The sequence below is a fragment of the Lissotriton vulgaris genome, chromosome 7 (assembly GCF_964263255.1).
Source record: "Lissotriton vulgaris chromosome 7, aLisVul1.2, whole genome shotgun sequence".
NCBI lineage: Eukaryota > Metazoa > Chordata > Amphibia > Caudata > Salamandridae > Lissotriton > Lissotriton vulgaris.
Window position 1 is genome coordinate 1,644,251,308 of NC_141695.1, and position 18,525 is coordinate 1,644,269,832.

Here is an 18,525-nt window from a genome sequence, read left to right on the forward strand (position 1 = left end):
CAACCTGCACGTCTGAAGTTGGTAGCCTCCCGACCGACCCCCTTTCCCTCTGTCCTGGCTGGTATGGCCACCTATCCATATTTATTATTGTGTAGCGTAAGTGCACCAATTGAAGCTACCTATGTCCCTATACATACTCAAATGCCCATCTACAGCCTGTCGTCTCAATCTCTGTATTTGCTTATTATTTGCTGTTCTTTTTTTTTTATTTCTAGACACCAGGTTAATGCTGCAGTCCCTTTTCATTGAAAACGTAGAAGAATGGTTCACTTGCCTTTATCTATGCAGTCACTCATCTAACCCATCGTCGGCTCACTCTCAAACTCCCCCTCCCTCACAACTCGTCCACAAATTTGCTAATCAATGAAGATTCACTTTCTCTTAGAAATTAGCCAGACCTTTGTCGCTATTTCGTTCTTGAATACTGATTTATATTGGTTGTGCTTGCAGATAAATTGGTGTTTTTGGAAAATAACTTAACCAGTAAACAGTTGCTACTGTAGGACGTTACCTAAAAGACACAAGCCTTGATTTCTCCTTTACTCACTTATGCTCTCAAGTGTTCTGTATCGTCCTCGTTGGCTAGATGTGGATGACAAATATTCCATCTACTGACATCCACAACACACTAATGTGGTATTTACTCATCACGTTTGTTTTTAAAATAAAATATTTTGTATTCAGTATTTTCACTTTTGACGAAAGCAAAAGAGGCCCCCTTTGGATAAGTAAAACATTGTTTTTTTTCTTGCAGTGGCTATGAATCTGTAAAATCCCAATGTAAAGAAAGTGTGGATTACCTTTAGCAACATGTTCTTGGCGGTTCCTGCAATGTGAGCATCCTGTTGTATGTATTCTTTTCTTTTTTTAAATAAAGTCTGATGTGTTAGAAAGTGAAAATAAAGGCAGGGCACTTTGCAATAGAAATATATTGATAAAAGAACACTGATTAGCTGGTGGTATTTCAAAGTTTACAGTTGGGTGGACAACAGCTTAGGAGACAACCACCAGCAGCAAACACAAGAATCTTGGGAGGCAGTCGTAGGGAAAAAGTGAACAAAAAAAGTAACAAGGGCACCAATATTTGGTGACAAAGGAGTGATGGTGAGGAAGGAGCAGTTCGTCTTGATTTAAACACAAATGGGTGTGAAAATAAATAAGTTAAGAAATAAATGTAAAATTGATTTGCAGCTTCAGTTATTGCACATAGATATTATCACTAGACACAGTATAATGTGTAATTTGAGCAACTGTAAATAATACCGAAATAGAATTGAAAATGACAGTTACTTTAGTGTTGTCGCTCGATTGGTCAGGCTTTCTACGTCTTACTATTTTGTGTCTTTGCTGCCTAACTTTAAAAAATATACTTTGCACCCATATGTTATTGCTTTCTCCTCTAAAAATCCTTTTGCTAGTGTAGCTGTGTCTTGTATTCTAGTACTTGTAGAGGCTCTATTCACTAGGGACACAGTTGAAATAAACAGTTTGTACATGCAGTGCTGGATATGTGATGGTTAAAAAGGTTTGCATTAGGTCTTGGACCCAAACTCGGCACACTGAACATTCTGGAGGGGAGTTCTGATAGCTGGTAGCCACACAGACGTTAAATATGTTAAGGTAATCCTCCAAAATGTGAGTTGGAGATAGTTATTTGTTCATAACTTGTATGTCAACAACATTGGCCTGACGGTTGAGTACATTTGAAATATTCTGTAATTCATGGACCTGAATAAAGCTGATGAGCTCCAAATTATGAAAGGCATACCGGTTACCACCTTTATGGATTTTTTTTTTTTTATATAGTCCGAAACCAATATCCCACTGGTTCTGTGCACCTGTCACCTTCTCCAGGTCCTTCCTGGGTTTGTGCTAATGCTGGGCAATGGTGTTTTGCAAATATGTTAGCTGTGCTACAGTATTTGTCAAATTCTAATTTTGTTTGGAATCTTCTATAGGAAATTGTGAGGCTTGAATTAAACCAAGTAGCAGTGCACGAATGTACTGTGCCATGTGCAACTGCTGTAAACGCCGGACTGGTTTACTTCAATATGTGAAGTGGGAGGTACACTAGCTGCCTAAAGGTCTCCAGGGGGCAACATTCATTTCACAATCTCATCACCTTCTAATCGGTGCTCACTGACCAACGTCAGTTGGCAGAATATGATGAGTGGCACACATTCAAGGAAGTCTTGCTCTGGTGGTGATCTGCAGATCTTTCGGACCATCCCATATGCAACGTAAATTGGCACAGGCAATAAATGAACACCTCTGTGAGAGGCCCTGTGGGCGCCTATTTTCTGACAGTATATGGATTGGTGGTGTGGACAGCAGCTGAGCCCAATGTGCTTCCCATGTTGGAGATATTCTTTTCTGCTGAGCAGACCTGGGCACAGGTAAACAGCGAAGCACTTATGACTTGCTTGATTGGAGGTATGAAGCTATGAACATTGGGAGTAAAAAGCCTCCTGAATGGAGCAGGTCTAAACTGGACATTAATGTTGTGGTTTCAATAGCAAACCTGTGTTCTATACGAATTTCATTACAATCTAAATGCCAGACCAGAAAATGGCATGGAACAAACAAACAGTTTTTACATGGAGCACTTACATAACACACACACACACACACACACACACACACACACACACGGACTGCTGTATGTGCCTTGTACAGCTTTCGAAGGTGGCATGCAGGCCTACATTGTAGCACACAATGCAATCTATTGAACTTAGTGCTCAGACAACCTTAAAATAAAAAAGAATGCCAACTCACTAGAACTCCTTGTATTGTGATCCCGAGGCTTCTCAGCGTAAAATATGACCTCAGAAATGCAAGTTCTGCAGACGGATTTACCAAGGAGGGGGTGGTCTGTTTGCGTTTGTGGAGGAATTTCAAATGATCATACTGTCTGTACACCTTAAAAGGAAGCTAGTAGCCCCGCAAAGTGTGATGGACTTGACGGTCTTTGGCCTTTGTCCATCTGCACCTTTTAAGACCGCCACCCCTGGAACAAATCCACCAAACCAGCACACTGAATAGATCTGGTGTTGCTCAACCAGAAAACGACAATCAGAAAAGGACCCCCAACTCTTTAAAGAGTTGGAGAATTGTACTGTTTGTGTTTTTTAGAAAATGTCACTATTTTAGTATGAAGCAGCTAAGCAAAATGCAGGGTGTTAAGAATGTGGGCAAATTGTGAAAGGAAACGTATGAGTAAAATAAAGTTATCTTATGTTATAGCAGATTTGCGCTGTGCAATTTTCACAAAACGTTATGCACTTTTCTAACTTGCAAAATCCTGTTCACCATTTCTTCTTAAAAACACGCACTCACTACTACTAGCATACAGTCCTACAGTATGAGGCATGGTCATTCTTATTCCCCTTCAGGCCTCCAAAGATTGCCCTTGTAGCCCAGGGCGTAGTGCTCAGAGCCCCCAAACGCAAAGCTCACAAGTTTCGATCCCACCTGTGCTTCAAACCAAGACCATTATAAAACGAAAAAAGATGCCAAGAAGCATAAAATATGTTCTAGGAATGCGTTAATTAAATTATCGACCTTCAATATCTGGTGCCAGAGCAGACCTGGTCAGTAACAACACAACAGACCCCATAATACTAAACTTCCATAGAGTAGCAGTGGCCCATTCTTTCGAAGTGCTCTTTATTTCAGAGAATCAAAAAGCAAAACCTGGAACTACATATGTAGCGTACAGCAGACAGGACAATAACCAGAGAGCTGTTGTCTTTAATATTTCTTTAATGGTTGGGGATTGACTTTAATCACCCATCATTCATGATAGATGTACTATGATAAAGGTGTTTATTAAAATAGTTGTTTGTTAGAATAACCAACTTGACATTGATATTTATTCTTAAGAGCAACTCTATAAGGAATGCTATGGTAAAAGGTTTCATGTGCTACCAATTGAGTTATCCACAGCTTGCATCTCCAGATAGACCGTGTTCTCTGCATCTTCAAATCAGACATGCTAATAAGGTAGGGCTTCCTGGAGAGCAACTGTGGTAGGAATGCTATTAGAAATGTGGAGTTAACACCCAAGAGCACTGCTAACATGAACAGAATTTCTCTGCTGAGGGTGAGATGATGACATGCTATGTACGTCAAGAGTTTGGTTGATCAGAATTGAGACCGGTCACAGCCCAACTGGGCCTGCCATGGCAGAATGCCAGTGAGGTGGACTTAGTGGGTCACAGCATTTGCGCCTCTTAATATCCCTCCTTCGCACTTCTGAATTAGGAGGTGACATCGACAATTTTAAAGTATCATTTGCCACTTGTTTATGCAAACTGGCTTTTCAAATAACTACCTTACTGATCCTCCTCAAAACAATCCTTCGCAAAGCAGGAATGGGTCTCATCCTCTTTTTGCATTTGTCACCCGAGTGGGATAGGTATGTTCAGACGTGAGTCCCATGCTCTCCACACCACCGGAGTCAAGCTATCCTGGCTGAAAACGGCTGATAGCCAGAAACCGGTCCTAGGATGCTTGATTCCGGTCCAGGAAAGACATGGTTTGGCAGTTCGGGCTGGACTGTTCCCATGAGGCACAGGGTCAAGGCTGATTTGCATATGGCCATGTCTGAACTGGGGTGGCGTGGAGTGCAAAAAAACGATGGATTTAGGCCCAGATCTCTGTACAGGGGTGAATGTAAGACATTGTTCTGCATTCTGTCCATCAACTGTTGTTTTTGCACGAGGGTGAGATGATGGCATGCTATGTACGTCAAGAGTTTGGTTGACCACTATTGAGAACGGTCACAGCCCAACTGGGCCTGCCGAGGCAGAATGCCAGTGAGATGGACTTAGTGGGTCACAGCATTTGCGCCTCTTAATATCCCTCCTTCGAACTTCTGAATTAAAAGGTGACATCGACAATTTTAAAGTATCATTTCCCACTTGTTTATGCAAACTGGCTCAAGTAACTACCTTACTGATCCTCCTCAAAACAATCCTTCCCAAAGCAGGAATGGGTCTCATCCTCTGGAGAAATAGTCATTGGAAAAAATATAGCATGTTTGGATGCCATTCAACAGGAATTCACAGCAGGAGGAATTCTCTGGTCTGCTGGGCAGTCCAGAATCGTCTGAGTGTTTTTGAACTAATGCATCCATTGTACCACTGTTATCATACTCTGAAGGGAGGCAATCTTCATTCCCATTATTCTCAGAAAAAAGGTAGGCTGATCTCAAGCATGCAAAGGAGTTTTTGGAGAAACACAGCTTTTGCTCTTTGAAGGGCATTTAGTTAGGTTATTACAAACCTGAACCGGTAGCTAGGCACTAAAAGGCCCAACCCTGTGTCTTCCTAATGTAATGTACAAATATAACCCCACCGAATGATGCTCGAGGGAGGAAAAGGAGCCACCAGCAAGTTAACTGGAAACACGTTTCCAACAATAAACATAGCACCTTCCGACATCCCAAATTGTGTAAAGTTCAATAGTTGAGTCCAAAGCATTTCGTGGTTCTTTATTGCAATCTTCAAACCAGATCCCTTCTACCTTTACAACAAAAATCAAATGGACTTGTGATCCCATTTAGTTCAGTGTCCCTTAATCATGCAAAGAAGCATGCTTCCCCACGCCCTTCTGAGCTTTAGTATCTCCTCGGTCTGGCTGTAGACTCCTCTCACCCATTATTTCCTGTGATTGGAGCAATGATTCCTTAGTTCCAATCATCGCTACCCACAGCTTGACATCCATGAAGCATCCTTTCAGATGAATTTGATAAGATGATTGTAAGTGGTCGTCTAAGGGATATCTGTTGAACAAAGTAGTTGCTTCCTGGCTGGTAGTGGGATTAGTGTAATCTGTACCTGTCCATCAAATGGATGACCGACGTATAAAGTAACCTACTTTTATTGCTTCAAGATCACCAACCACTCTTGGGTGCTCCCTGTATTCAGATTGACTATCAACTGCATCTTCACCAGCCATTTCCAGTTAGACCACATTGCCTCAGTCCGTGACCAAGAATTATCAGGAGAAAGTGGAAGCCTTCCTCTTGGGAGACCATAGAGCTTTGCCCTCCAAGAGGAAGCAGTGCTGCTTTATAGTGAAAAAAATTGGGGATGGACTCGAATTATGATTTATAGGATCTGAATGAAACACTCAGTATTTTAACAGTTTGAGGCCTAACTTGACCCAGGTACCGGCTGCAGTTCAGAACTACTTTTTAGGTCTAAGCTTACTAGACAGTGCAGCTGTCTGGTTTGCTAACAAAATCTTGGGGACATTCAGAAAGCTTCCCTGGGAATGCATTCCTCCCATTGCTTACCATTAGCTTTGTAGTTTTTAACTCGCTTTTGCCTGCTTTGCATTACCTGAAAGAGACACGTTAGTGATAGATTACGTACCTTAGAATATCCCCAGGCGTCAGACTGGATCCGGAAAATTTTGCGTAGCAAGACCCCTGCGCGCCGGCAGGCGTCGTCCGCGGCTCCGAGTCCGGCGTCGTTAGCGCCGGAATGACGTCGTCGGAGTACTTAGACGCCGCCCATGCGCTCCAACGTCAGTTCTTCTTTTTTCCGCGCCAGCTAGCGCAGATCCGGTGAAGCTCTACCCCTTAGTCTTTTTTTACTAAACTTTTTAATCATTTCTGTACTCGAGTCCTCTACTCCAACGATGCCGGTAGGGATGCCCGGGTTTAAACCCTGTTCCAGGTGTAACCGACTGATGTCGGTTACCGACTCCCATCGCCGGTGCCTCAAGGGTTTAGGCCTCGACCACGACGACCGCACCTGCTCAGACTGCCGGGCCCTGACGTCTAAAGCTAGGCGAGAGCGGTCTCGCAAGCGACTGGAGCTCCGGCAGTTGGCCCCGCGCAGCTCCTGGTCCCGGTCCCGGTCCCACAGGAGGTCGAGGGGCAGGTCGCGTGGTCAGAGCCCTCGCAGCTCCGGGAGTGGTCATCGGTTGTCCGGATCCAAGTCCTCGGGTAAGAGGCATAAGAGGTCGGAGAGACATCATCGTTCCTCCGACCCACCCCGACGCTCGCACGATGCGGCCGGGTGTTCGGGTGACACCACCCACGCGGCTCCGCCGGAGTGGCAGTCGTCGCCGCCTGCCCCACACCTTCGGGTCCCTGGGCAAGACGCGACGCCTGAGGAGATCAAGCGGTACCTCATGGCCTTGAGGTCCCTTCCTCAGGCGGGTTCCGTGGCGCCTCCGGGCCCAACGGCCTCAGCTGGAGGGCCTAGCGGGTCGGGTGCTTCGGCTCCGACGCAGTCGGGTGCTTGGGCCTCGGCGCCGCCGGAGACTTCGGTCCCGGCGCCGCAGGCCCTCTCTGGATCCGCTTCCGGATCCGGGTCGTCGCCCGTCGACCTCAGGACCTCGCCGACGCTGGCCCTACGGGTGTTGCCCCCCGGCGCCTGCTATGGGCGCCGTACCCGATCCTACCCCCGGTCCGGTTCTGGCGCCGGAGCGGCACCGATGGGCGCCGCTACCGACGGCATTTGGAGACTTCTATTTCCATGAACAGGACCCATCTGTTGGACCTGTACTACAGGAGATGGGTGACGAGGGTAATTGGGAGGGGTCTGAGGACCCTCTGGCACGGGAGTGCCAGTCACCACAGGACTGGACGTATGAGCTTGGGGAGGCCAGTGGCATTGACACTTCGCCAGACACTGGATTTGTCTCCCCTCCCACCGTGGCTACGGAGGAGGGTGCTGCTTATAGTGTAGTGTTGACACGGGCAGCCAAAGCCCTTGAGCTCCCTGTCGCGTCCATGAGGACTAACCTCCTCACAGAGGTCCTTAACCCGCAGGCAAGCTCCAGTGAGCCTCTGCTGCCGTTTAATGAGGCCTTGTGTGACGTTCTTGTAGGCACTTGGTGGGCACTTGGTCCAAGTCTGCCACAGGTCCGCCTGTGGATAGGAACGTGGCCAGACGCTTGCTTTTTGTTTGTCCACCCACCCCACCCAGAGAGCCTGGTCATCCAGGCCTCCACTTCCAAGAACGCATTCTCGACTGCTCCGCTCGATCTCGGAATCCAAGAGGTATGAGCAGTTCAGGAAGAAGGTATTCTCGTCCCTCAGTTTGGGACTGCGGTCTGTTAATACCGCATGCCTCTTGGGCCGCTATACCCACACCCTGTGGTACTCTGTCGTGGACGTGCTGCCACAATGTCCGGAGGAAGTCCGGGCAAAACTCACCCAAACCCTTGCGGAGGGTCGAGATGCAGCGCAGTATTCCTTCCGGTGTGGGCTGGATACCACGGACTCACTGGGCAGGGCGATGGCAACGACGGTGGCGGTTCGACGCCACGCCTGGTTGAGGTCCACCAACTTTTCGGCCGATGTCCAGGCCACTCTTCTGGACATGCCGTTTGATGGCCGTCGCCTCTTTGGCGAAAAGGCAGACCTTGCGCTTGAGCGATTTAAGGACTCCAGGGCTACGGCCAAGTCCTGGGGCCTCTCGGCCCCTCGCCAGCAAACGGGTGCCTTTAGCTCCTTTCGCGCCCCAACACGTGCTGCCAGCCACGCACCGCAGAATGTCCAACAGCGCGGTGGCGGATGTGGAAATTGCTGTGGCGGCGGTCGGGGACAACGGCGCGGCCAGTCCACACCTTCCCCCGCAGCACCTGCCTCAAAACCCTCCTAGTCCGTGCTTTCAGGCCCATGTGACGCCAGTGGGGGGGCAGGGTTCGCCATCACCTCTTGCACTGGCGCACCGCCACGTCGGACAGGTGGGTGCTGCAAATCGTCCGAAGGGGCTACTCTCTCCCCTTCGAGGCGACCCCTCCAGCCATGCCACCGCAATTCCACCGCGTGTCGGGGGATCACTTGCAACTTCTGCAAGAGGAAGTCACGGCCCTCGTGGCCAAGGGGACCATCGAGCGCGTTCCTGGGCCAGAAGTAGGGTGTGGTTAGTACTCCCACTACTTTCTGGTACCCAAGAAGGGCAAAGGGGGCCTACGCCCTTATTTTGGACCTACGGAACGTCAACGGCTTCCTCCGGAAGGAGAAGTTAAAGATGCTGACTCTGGCTCAGGTCTTAGCTGCCCTAGATCCAGGAGACTGGATGGTAGCGTTGGACTTGCAGGACGCCTATTTTCACGTCCCCGTCCTGCCGGCCCAACGGCGTTACCTCAGGTTCACGGTAGGCCACGAGCACTTTCAATTTACCGTGCTCCCCTTCGGCCTTACCAGCGCCCCACGGGTGTTCACCAAAGTGATGGCGGTGGTCGCAGCCCATCTGCGCAGGTTAGGGATTTCAGTCTTTCCCTACCTCGACGACTGGTTGTTGAAGGCTGGTTCGCCCCAGACAGTAGTCAGCCACCTCCAAACTACGGCCGATCTCCAGCATCTGCTGGGGTTCTCCATCAACGTGCCGAAGTCACACCTGTGTCCCTCTCAGAAGCTGGACCTCTTCATCGGAGCGGTTCTGGACTTAACCACCCGAACTGCGGGTTCAGGATATTCAGGCTCTGATTCCGATCTTTCAGCCTTTATCCCGGTTCTCGGTCAGGTTGACGCTGCGGCTTCTGGGGCTGATGGCCTCCTGCATCCTTCTGGTGCATCACGCCCGGTGGCGGATGCGGGCTCTGCAGTGGGACCTGAAGTTTCAGTGGGCCCAGCATCAGGGCAACTTGTCCGACCAGGTCTTGATCTCGGAGGGCACTGCAAAACAGCTGCAGTGGTGGCTCACGGACCGCGATTGGGTCAGTGGCAGATCCCTCTCCCTACCCCACCCGGAGCACGTAGTTGTGACGGATGCGTCCCTCCTGGGTTGGGGAGGCCACATGGGAGAGAAGGAGGTCAGAGGTTTCTGGTCTCCGGTTGAGTCCCAGCTCCACATCAACCTTCTGGCGCTGCGGGCGATCCGACTTGCAATGAAGGCATTCCTCCCCTCTGTCCAGGGGAGTGTAGTACAGGTGTTCACGGACAACACCACTGCCATGTGTTACTGCAACAAACAGGGCAGGGTGGGGTCGTGTACCCTATCCCAAGAGGCTCTGGGCCTCTGGCAATGGCTGGAACATCAGGGCGTGACCCTGGTGGTTCAACACCTGGCAGGTTCCCTGAACGCCAGGGCGGACAAACTCAGCCGTCGGTGCATGATGGATCACGAATGGCGTCTGAACTCGGACGTGGCACAAGGTCTCTTTCAGCAGTGGGGAGAGCCTTGGTTAGATCTATTCGCCACAGAAGAGAACGCGCAATGTCATCAATTCTGCCCGTTGGAGTTTCCAAGGCACCACTCGCTCGGAGATGCTTTTCGTCGCGAGTGGAGCTGCGGTCTATTGTACGCCTTTCCGCCTATACCACTCCTGCCCAGAGTGCTGACGAAGCTCAGGCGCGACCGGGCCCAGGTTATCCTTGTGGCTCCGGACTGGGCACGACGATACTGGTATCCTGAGCTACTCAGCATGTCAGTCGATCCCCCGATTCGTCTGCCTCTTCGGGAGGACCTTCTGTCGCAGCAGCAGGGGACGGTCCCCACCCAAACCTGTCCAGTCTCCACCTACAAGCTTGGAGATTGAGCGGCGACAGTTGAGGCCATTTGACATGCCTCCTGAAGTCTGTATTGTCATTCTGGCAGCCAGGCGTCCCTCCACAAAGTCGGTATAATCCTGCAGGTGGAATAGATTTGTGGCATGGTGCACAGCAAAGGCTGTGGATCCACTCTCTGCACCCCTTTATGAGGTTCTCCTCTTCCTTCTTTCTCTTGCCCAGCAGGGCTCTGCTCTGGGCACTATCATGGGCTACCTTTCTGCCCTTTCCGCCTTCTTAAGGCTACCTGATCAACCTTCCTTGTTCAAGTCCCCGATTGTAAATAGGTTTCTGAAGGGCATCACACACATGTTCCCTCCTGTTCCTGTCGTGATGCCCTAGTGGGACTTGAATCTTGTACTTACCTACCTAATGGGTGCTCCCTTTGAGCCGCTCCATAACTGTCCTCTCCGTCTTCTTACCTTGAAGACTGCTTTCCTGATTGCCATCACCTCTGCCAGGAGAGAGTTAGCTCCAGGCTCTCTCTTCTACACCTCCTTTCCTCTCTGTTCATCCAGACACAGTTGTGTTGTGGACGAGACCTTCGTTCCTGCCCAAGGTTCTCACGGCCTTCTACATCGGGCAATCCATTACCTTGCCCACCTTCTTTCTGCCTCCGCATCCCTCGCAATAGGAAGAGAGGCTCCACCGTCTGGACACAAAACGTTTGCTCTCTTACTATCTGGATCGCACACGCCAGTTCCGGGTGGATGACCAACTCTTTGTTGGTTACGTGGGCGCTAAGAAGGAAAAGGCGGTGCACAAAGCGGACCATCTCGTGGTTGATCATATTGTGTATCTAGGCGTGTTACTCCTTGGCAAAGAAGAAACCCCCTGTGGGACTACGGGCTCATTCTACTCGGGCCACGGCGACTACCACTGCCCTGGGCAGAGGAGTCCCCTTGCAGGATATTTGCCAGGCAACTACTTGGGCCTCGCTGCACACGTTTGCAAGACATTATTGCCTGGACAGCCAAGTCCGGAGGGATGGCTTCTTTGGCCGTTCTGTCCTCCAGGACTTTCTGGTGTGATTATTGGTTCGCAGACCCACCACCGGGGTTGGTATTGCTGGGGTATCTATTCTAAGGTAAGGAATCTATCACTAACGTGCCTCTTTCAGATGCACAAGTTACTACTTGTGTAACAGTATATCTGTAGGAGACATTAGTTAGTGATAGATTCCTTACCGACCCACCCATCCTCCCCGTTCTGTGAACCTATATCTAGGGTGAAGGTCATCCCCTTTCAGGGCCCTAGTTTCATGGCACCAGTGTTGGTTCTATCATGGCTTTGCGTATCTGGTGCGGAAAAGCTGTGTATCAGAACTGACGTCAGCGCGCATGGGTGGCGTCTAAGTACTCTACGTCATTCCGGCGCTAACGAAGCCGACGACGGACGCGGAGCCGCGGATGACACCTGCTGGTGCGCATCTGTATTGCTACGCAAAATTTTCCGGATCCAGTCTGACTGGGGATATTCTAAGGTAAGGAATCTATCACTAACTAATGTCTCTTGCAGATATATTGTTACACAAGTAGTAACTTGTGCTTCTGGCTTTATTTGTTTTAGGCTGTCCACCTTGAGTTCGTCCCTTCCATTGCCCAATTCCTTTTTATTATATTCTCCCACTAGTGCTTGATTTCTGTAAACAGGCCTTTAACTCTTGTTCTTATCTTGTCATATTTGCTGTGCATTCAGACGTAGGTCAAATGTCAGGCCCTGTCTTCCAAGCAGATTGGTGATTACTTTTCTTTCTATGACTTCAAAGTGAGAGAATTTGTGTGATCATGCTGACTAATGGGGATGTACTTGAAGAAAGGCTGTACGATGTTGTTTTTTCTAGCACACACCAAAATGTAGATGTCTTTAAATATAGTGTGCTGATATTTCAGAGTATATCCAAATTAGACGACCACAAATGAGCACATTTTTTGGGTAATTCTGAATTGTGGTGGAAACAAATATTTTTTAATATTTTCCAACAAATCAGTACGCTAGGTGATACATTTCCACACATTAGTGTTTGTGCACTGTATACTTTTATCAGTAAAACTGTATGTCTGGGCAAATGTAATGGTCATTTTAATTGAAGATGTATTTTCTGTAATGGCAGTACTTTACCACATCATGCATACTTCACTTTACCCCCACTCTATTCTACACTGCACCATTCTGCTCTATGCCAATGCACTCTACCCCACACTACTCTAACTATGCACCACTGCACTCTACACCACTTCACTCCGCAACACTGTAGTCTATACTACTGCACTCTATGGCAATTCACTCTACGCCAGTGCACTCTATTCCAGTTCACTCTATGCTACTCTAATCTACTCTACACCCTAGGCCACTGTACTCTACCATGCACCACTGCACTCTACTCTGAAACAATCTATTCTACAAAACCAGTGTACTCTCTACTCCAATCTACTCTGCACTCTATGCCAATTTTCTCAACTCTGCAACACTTTATCCCAGTGCGCTATATGCTGTGCACTCTACGCCATTGTACTTTATGCCACTGCACTGTATGCCCTTCTATTTTACTCTTCATCACTGTACTCTACACCACTGTTCACTATGCCACTCTATTGTGCACCACTCTGCACCACTGCACTCCACACCAATGCACTATGCACCACTTCACTCCACAACACTACACTCTGCGCCACCCAACTCTGCCACTCTTCTCTGCACCACTGCACTGTATGCCACTGCATTCTTCTCTGCACCACCCTACTGTACACCAATGCAGTGTGAGCCACTCCACACCACACCATTGCACTCTAAGCCACTATAATATACACTGCACCACCGTACTCTGCAGCACTGCAATGTACACCACTCTACTCTGAAACAACCTACTCTACTGCACACGACGCAACTCTATTCCATCAGCAATCTACCCAGTGCCACTCCACGCCGCTGCACTCTACACTACTTTACTGAAAGCCAATACACTGTACACAACTGCACTCTATGCCAATCTACACTGTACTGCGGCATCAACATTGTACATCACTATACTCTACTCTGCAACTCTACACCGTTGCACTCTGTCCCTTTACTTTGCGCCACTCTCTGCCCTGCACTGTAAATCAATGCACGCTACAACACTATTGTGCAGCATCTCACTCTTCATCACTCTATTCTATGCCAATGCACTCTACGGCACTCTGATCTACTCTGTACCACTTTATTCTGTACCACTCCGTGCCACTCTACTCTAAACCACTGCAATGAACGCCAATGCACTCCACAACACTTTACTCAAAGCACTCTATGCCACTACACTCTACCTCACTCTAATCTGTTCTGCACTACTGCACTCCAAGCAACTACACTTTACACCACTCTACTCCAAAACGATTTTCCACCTCTGCACTGTACCCTGCGCACTGTACCCTGCGCACTGTACCCTGCGCACTCTACCCTGCGCACTCTACCCTGCCCACTCTACCCTGCCCACTCTACCCTGCCCACTCTGCCCACTCTACCCTGCCCACTCTGCCCACTCTACCCTGCCCACTCTGCCCACTCTACCCTGCACACTCTGCCCTGCACACTCTGCCCTGCTCCACTCTGCCCTGCTCCACTCTGCCCTGCTCCACTCTGCCCTGCTCCACTCTGCCCTGCTCCACTCTGCCCTGCTCCACTCTGCCCTGCTCCACTCTGCCCTGCTCCACTCTGCCCTGCTCCACTCTGCCCTGCTCCACTCTGCCCTGCTCCACTCTGCCCTGCTCCACTCTGCCCTGCTCCACTCTGCCCTGCTCCACTCTGCCCTGCTCCACTCTGCCCTGCTCCACTCTGCCCTGCTCCACTCTGCCCTGCTCCACTCTGCCCTGCTCCACTCTGCCCTGCTCCACTCTGCCCTGCTCCACTCTGCCCTGCTCCACTCTGCCCTGCTCCACTCTGCACCGCTCCACTCTGCACCGCTCCACTCTGCACCGCTCCACTCTGCACCGCTCCACTCTGCACCGCTCCACTCTGCACCGCTCCACTCTGCACCGCTCCACTCTGCACCGCTCCACTCTGCACCGCTCCACTCTGCACCGCTCCACTCTGCACCACTCCACTCTGCACCACTCCACTCTCCTCTCAAAAACAATCTACTCTACACTACTCTTCGCCACTGCACTCTGCCGCTCTACGTCACTGCACTCTATGCCAATCTACTCTGCACCTTTGTACTTTATTGGCACTTCACTCAAGGCCACTCTGCTCCTCTCTACGACACTCCCCTCTGACACTACTCGACTATGTTGCGCTACTTCACTCAGTAACACACTACTCCACTCTATGCCACTCCACTCTACAACACTACTCCACGCCGCTTTGCAACACTGACGCTCTACCTATGCCACTTTACTCCACTCAACTCCACTGTAACACTCTGTGCCATTCCACTTGACTCTACAACACTCTTCTCCATTCTGCCATTCCACTCCTCTACACTACTCCACTCTATGCCACTCCACAACAGTCAACTCTGCTTTCTGCCACTCTACAACACTCTATACAACATCATCTGTGCCACTTCACAACACTGCCACTCAACTCTGCTCCACTCTACGCCCTGACACACTACTCCCTTCATGACACTCCTCAACACTCCACACCAATCAGCTTCACTACGCTGTACCCCAGTCCCCGCAGTAACACTCTACTCCACTTTGAAAGTCCACGCCACTCTTCTTTACCCCACTAACCTTGAACCATGCTGAGCAGCAGCCACGTTGGTGTACAAATAGGCTGAAACTTATTGGCAAAGCCAATAACTCGTTCATAGGCGAGACTTATTGGCTTTGTCAATGCTATTTGCTTTCTATACCTTTGTGACCTATATTTTCAAATACCTAACTAACAAGACCACCAAATTCCTGCAGTTCACGATGGAGCCTCAAACATTACCAGGATACAATGCTACCTTTTGGTCTCAGCGCAGCGCATAAAGTATTCATAGAAATTGTGACCCACTGACATTCCATCTGGATGCAGAATATCCCGTGCATGTTGAGGGCTATGTCCATGCTTCTAGCTGCATCTATTCTGTACAGGGTTTGCTGGATCTTTTAGGTCTCGCCTATTCAGCGCTTGTGCTGTCTCTTCGAGACATGCTGTATTCAGGATAAGGGCATGAAGCTCCACCCGCTTTCTGCCCATCTTTTTAATTGGCTCCTGCCCCTGTACTTTTCTATTTGTCCGTAGGCTTAGTAATCCTTCCTTAGTACCGCCTTTTCTCTTCTTGTAACCTCCCATAAGGACGCCCCCTGTTACAGGTGTTGTTACTCAGTAGGCTTTAATTACAGCCTCCATGCACTATTTTCTCAAATAGCTTTGTCCTGCCTGCTGTTGCAGGCAGGACACACTCTCCCTCCACGCTTGTATTTTTTTAATTTATCCAGTGCGGCACGCCTCAGCAAGAATAATGGCGACCGTGCTTTTCTTCTGAGCTCAGCTCGTCATGAGGCACAGTTGAGCTGTGATGATGACGAGCTGAGCTCGTCATGACACCAGCAAAATGGCAATTTCCAGCACAGGGGAAAAATAACCACAGCAGCGATGTGATTAATTACTGCCTTAAGGCACTATTTTCTTAAAGGCCTTGAGACAGGACACTCACTTTGTCCTAAACAAGGTTGGCAGTGGTTACTTTACTCGCTAGCGCATCTCACATTTATATTAGACCTTCTATAAATTTCCCTTCATTAGCTCCACATAGAGTACAACCTAAACTAATCCGGAATTAATATAATTATTTTGCCACATTTCAAAGCTAGTAATTATGTATATATAGGGACATAGCTATTTGAATGTACTCTTGATACTGTCTTGCATGCAATGCATTATGGGCAGGGTGGATTTACCATATCTTCAAAGTTTGATGCTCACTAGGGACCTCTAGGAGCAGCTTGCGGTGCTGCACCTAGACAAGCTGTGCTGGTGCCTTGCTCACTTGGAACCTCTACGAACAGCTTGTGGTACTGCACCAACACATTCAGTGCTGGTGCCTTGCTCACTAGGATGCTCTAGGAGCAGCTTGCGGTACTGCACTGAGACGTACAATGCTTGTTCCTGACTCACTATGCTATTATTTGCAATGCACTAGGTCTCACATTAGTGAAAGTATAAGCTATTGGCGTTGCATTATTATTTGTAACGTCAATACCTCAAACTATCAGTAAGGAAAGACCTATTACATTGCAAATGCTTGTAGTACAATGGTGGCACCCGCGCTTTAGCTTTCAGCATCTTAAGCTAAAGCGCGGGTGCTGCAATTGCTCTAAAAGTAAACCAATAGAACAAAAACGTGCATTTTTTTCTATTTGTTTACTTTTGAAGCAATTGCGGCACCCACGCTTTAGCTTAAGATGTTCAAAGCTAAAGTGCGGGTGTCGCCATTGTAACAAAAGTAAATAAATAGAAAAAAAAACATGTTGCCAACATTTTTTTCTATTTGCTTACTTTTATTACTATAGCTGCATTTTTAGCTTACTGTAGCTGCTCCCGCGCTTTAGCTTTCAACATCTTAAGCTAAAGCACGGGTGCCACGATTGCTTCAAAAGTAAAAAAAAATAAAATTAAAAACTTTTTGTCTATTGCTTTACTTTTGAAGCAGTCGCAGCTCCTGCGCTTTAACTTACGATGTTGAAAGCTAAAGCATTGGTGCTATCAAGGTCTAGCATTTGCGAGGGTTTTGGCTATTGTCATTGTAAATGACAATGCTTTTTATTTGTGTTTACATAACCTGCAAATGGTGTTTGCCACCGATTGCAGGTTTTGTAAACTTATAACTAATAGGCATTATCATTTACAATGCCAAAGGCTCAAGATCCCGCAAATGTGAGATCTATTGCATTGCAAATGCTTGTTTAAAATTAGGTTTCTGGTGAACTTTTGTTAAGTTATAAGTTCATTGGACACGGATCAGGTGACACTAGTTCAGGAAAAAAAATTCAGAGGCAGGGTGCTGGTTGTTGACATCACATGAATAAAGTTTATGGATTGTGGAAATTACAAATTCTACTTAAACAAATATACCACAGGAAAAAAATCATTGTAGTGGGAGATTCTGCTCTAGGGGTAGGTAGTAGATACGGAGTGTGGTTGAATGCTACCAAGTCTAGACAGTGCATTTTGAATCAAAAAAGCCCTTTTGTTTATCTAAAGGTAACTACTGCACATCCTACTTAAATTTCATAGGGGACAGTGTGGTCTCTTCACTTTTGCAGTTTCTTCCGTTTTAAAAACAGATTAGTGGGCTGAGCCAATGGAGCTGAAGGATAGTTCCCTTTCCGGTTAGCTTCAGTGTGGCTTCCTTCACTTGGGCCTCACTCTGAGTTAAGGGTGGCAGTGACGGTGGTTGGTGGTGGATCACTGCAGCAAAGGAGGCAGTCTGTTTGTGTCCCAACTCTGGAATCAGAGGTCCACAATTGGACCAATAGATACGAGAACTTCCCCTTTTCCACATTGCTCATTTGTGACGAGATGGCTGTGGCCCATCACTGAAGCTACTTGTAGCCTCTGTCAAAAGCTAATTCAGAAGGAGAAGTAGCGCACGGAACCCTTGATGAACCAGCACCCTGAGAAGACCGTAACTGAGATTGCAGAATGACCGCACCTCACATAGGAAAAGAAAATGCAGCCAAGGAAGTTATCTTCATTTAGTTTTGCAAACAGGGCAACCTGAACTTCTTTAATAATGCCGCCCCCCCCCCCCCAAAAAAAACTTAAACAGATATCCCAGAGAGAAATAAAGAACTTCTTTACACCTAAAGTGCAGCCCACCAAAAAAACTTCAGGCGGGACGATTGGAAGCAAGCTCTGCCACTAGCTCGGGCTTTAATACTCTGGGTGCTGGCAATGATGTCATACTAGAAGACTTATAACAATCCAGTCAGCCAATTGAAAAAGTAGATATGACTCGAGCAGGTGCTGGAAGGCATTGAAAGGAGGGTGGAACCATAGCAAGAACGCTATGGGCTATCTGGACCAGCGAGTTTTGT

General features: G+C 48.2%; 1 protein-coding gene across 4 annotated transcripts in view; it reads left to right on the plus strand.

Annotated features, from left to right (window-relative positions):
* The window catches only part of STAU1 (staufen double-stranded RNA binding protein 1), a 576,538-nt gene that overhangs the window by 504,907 nt on the left and 53,106 nt on the right, over positions 1 to 18,525 (plus strand). For 2 of the 4 annotated variants that reach the window (XM_086932622.1, XM_086932620.1), the window contains one exon: positions 755 to 847. In XM_086932622.1, coding sequence (XP_086788748.1) covers positions 755 to 806 — 52 coding nt within the window. In that variant the 3' untranslated portion in view covers positions 807 to 847. The remainder of the gene's footprint in view (positions 1 to 754; positions 848 to 18,525) is intronic. The other 2 variants (XM_086932621.1, XM_086932623.1) reach the window with 1 other exon arrangement.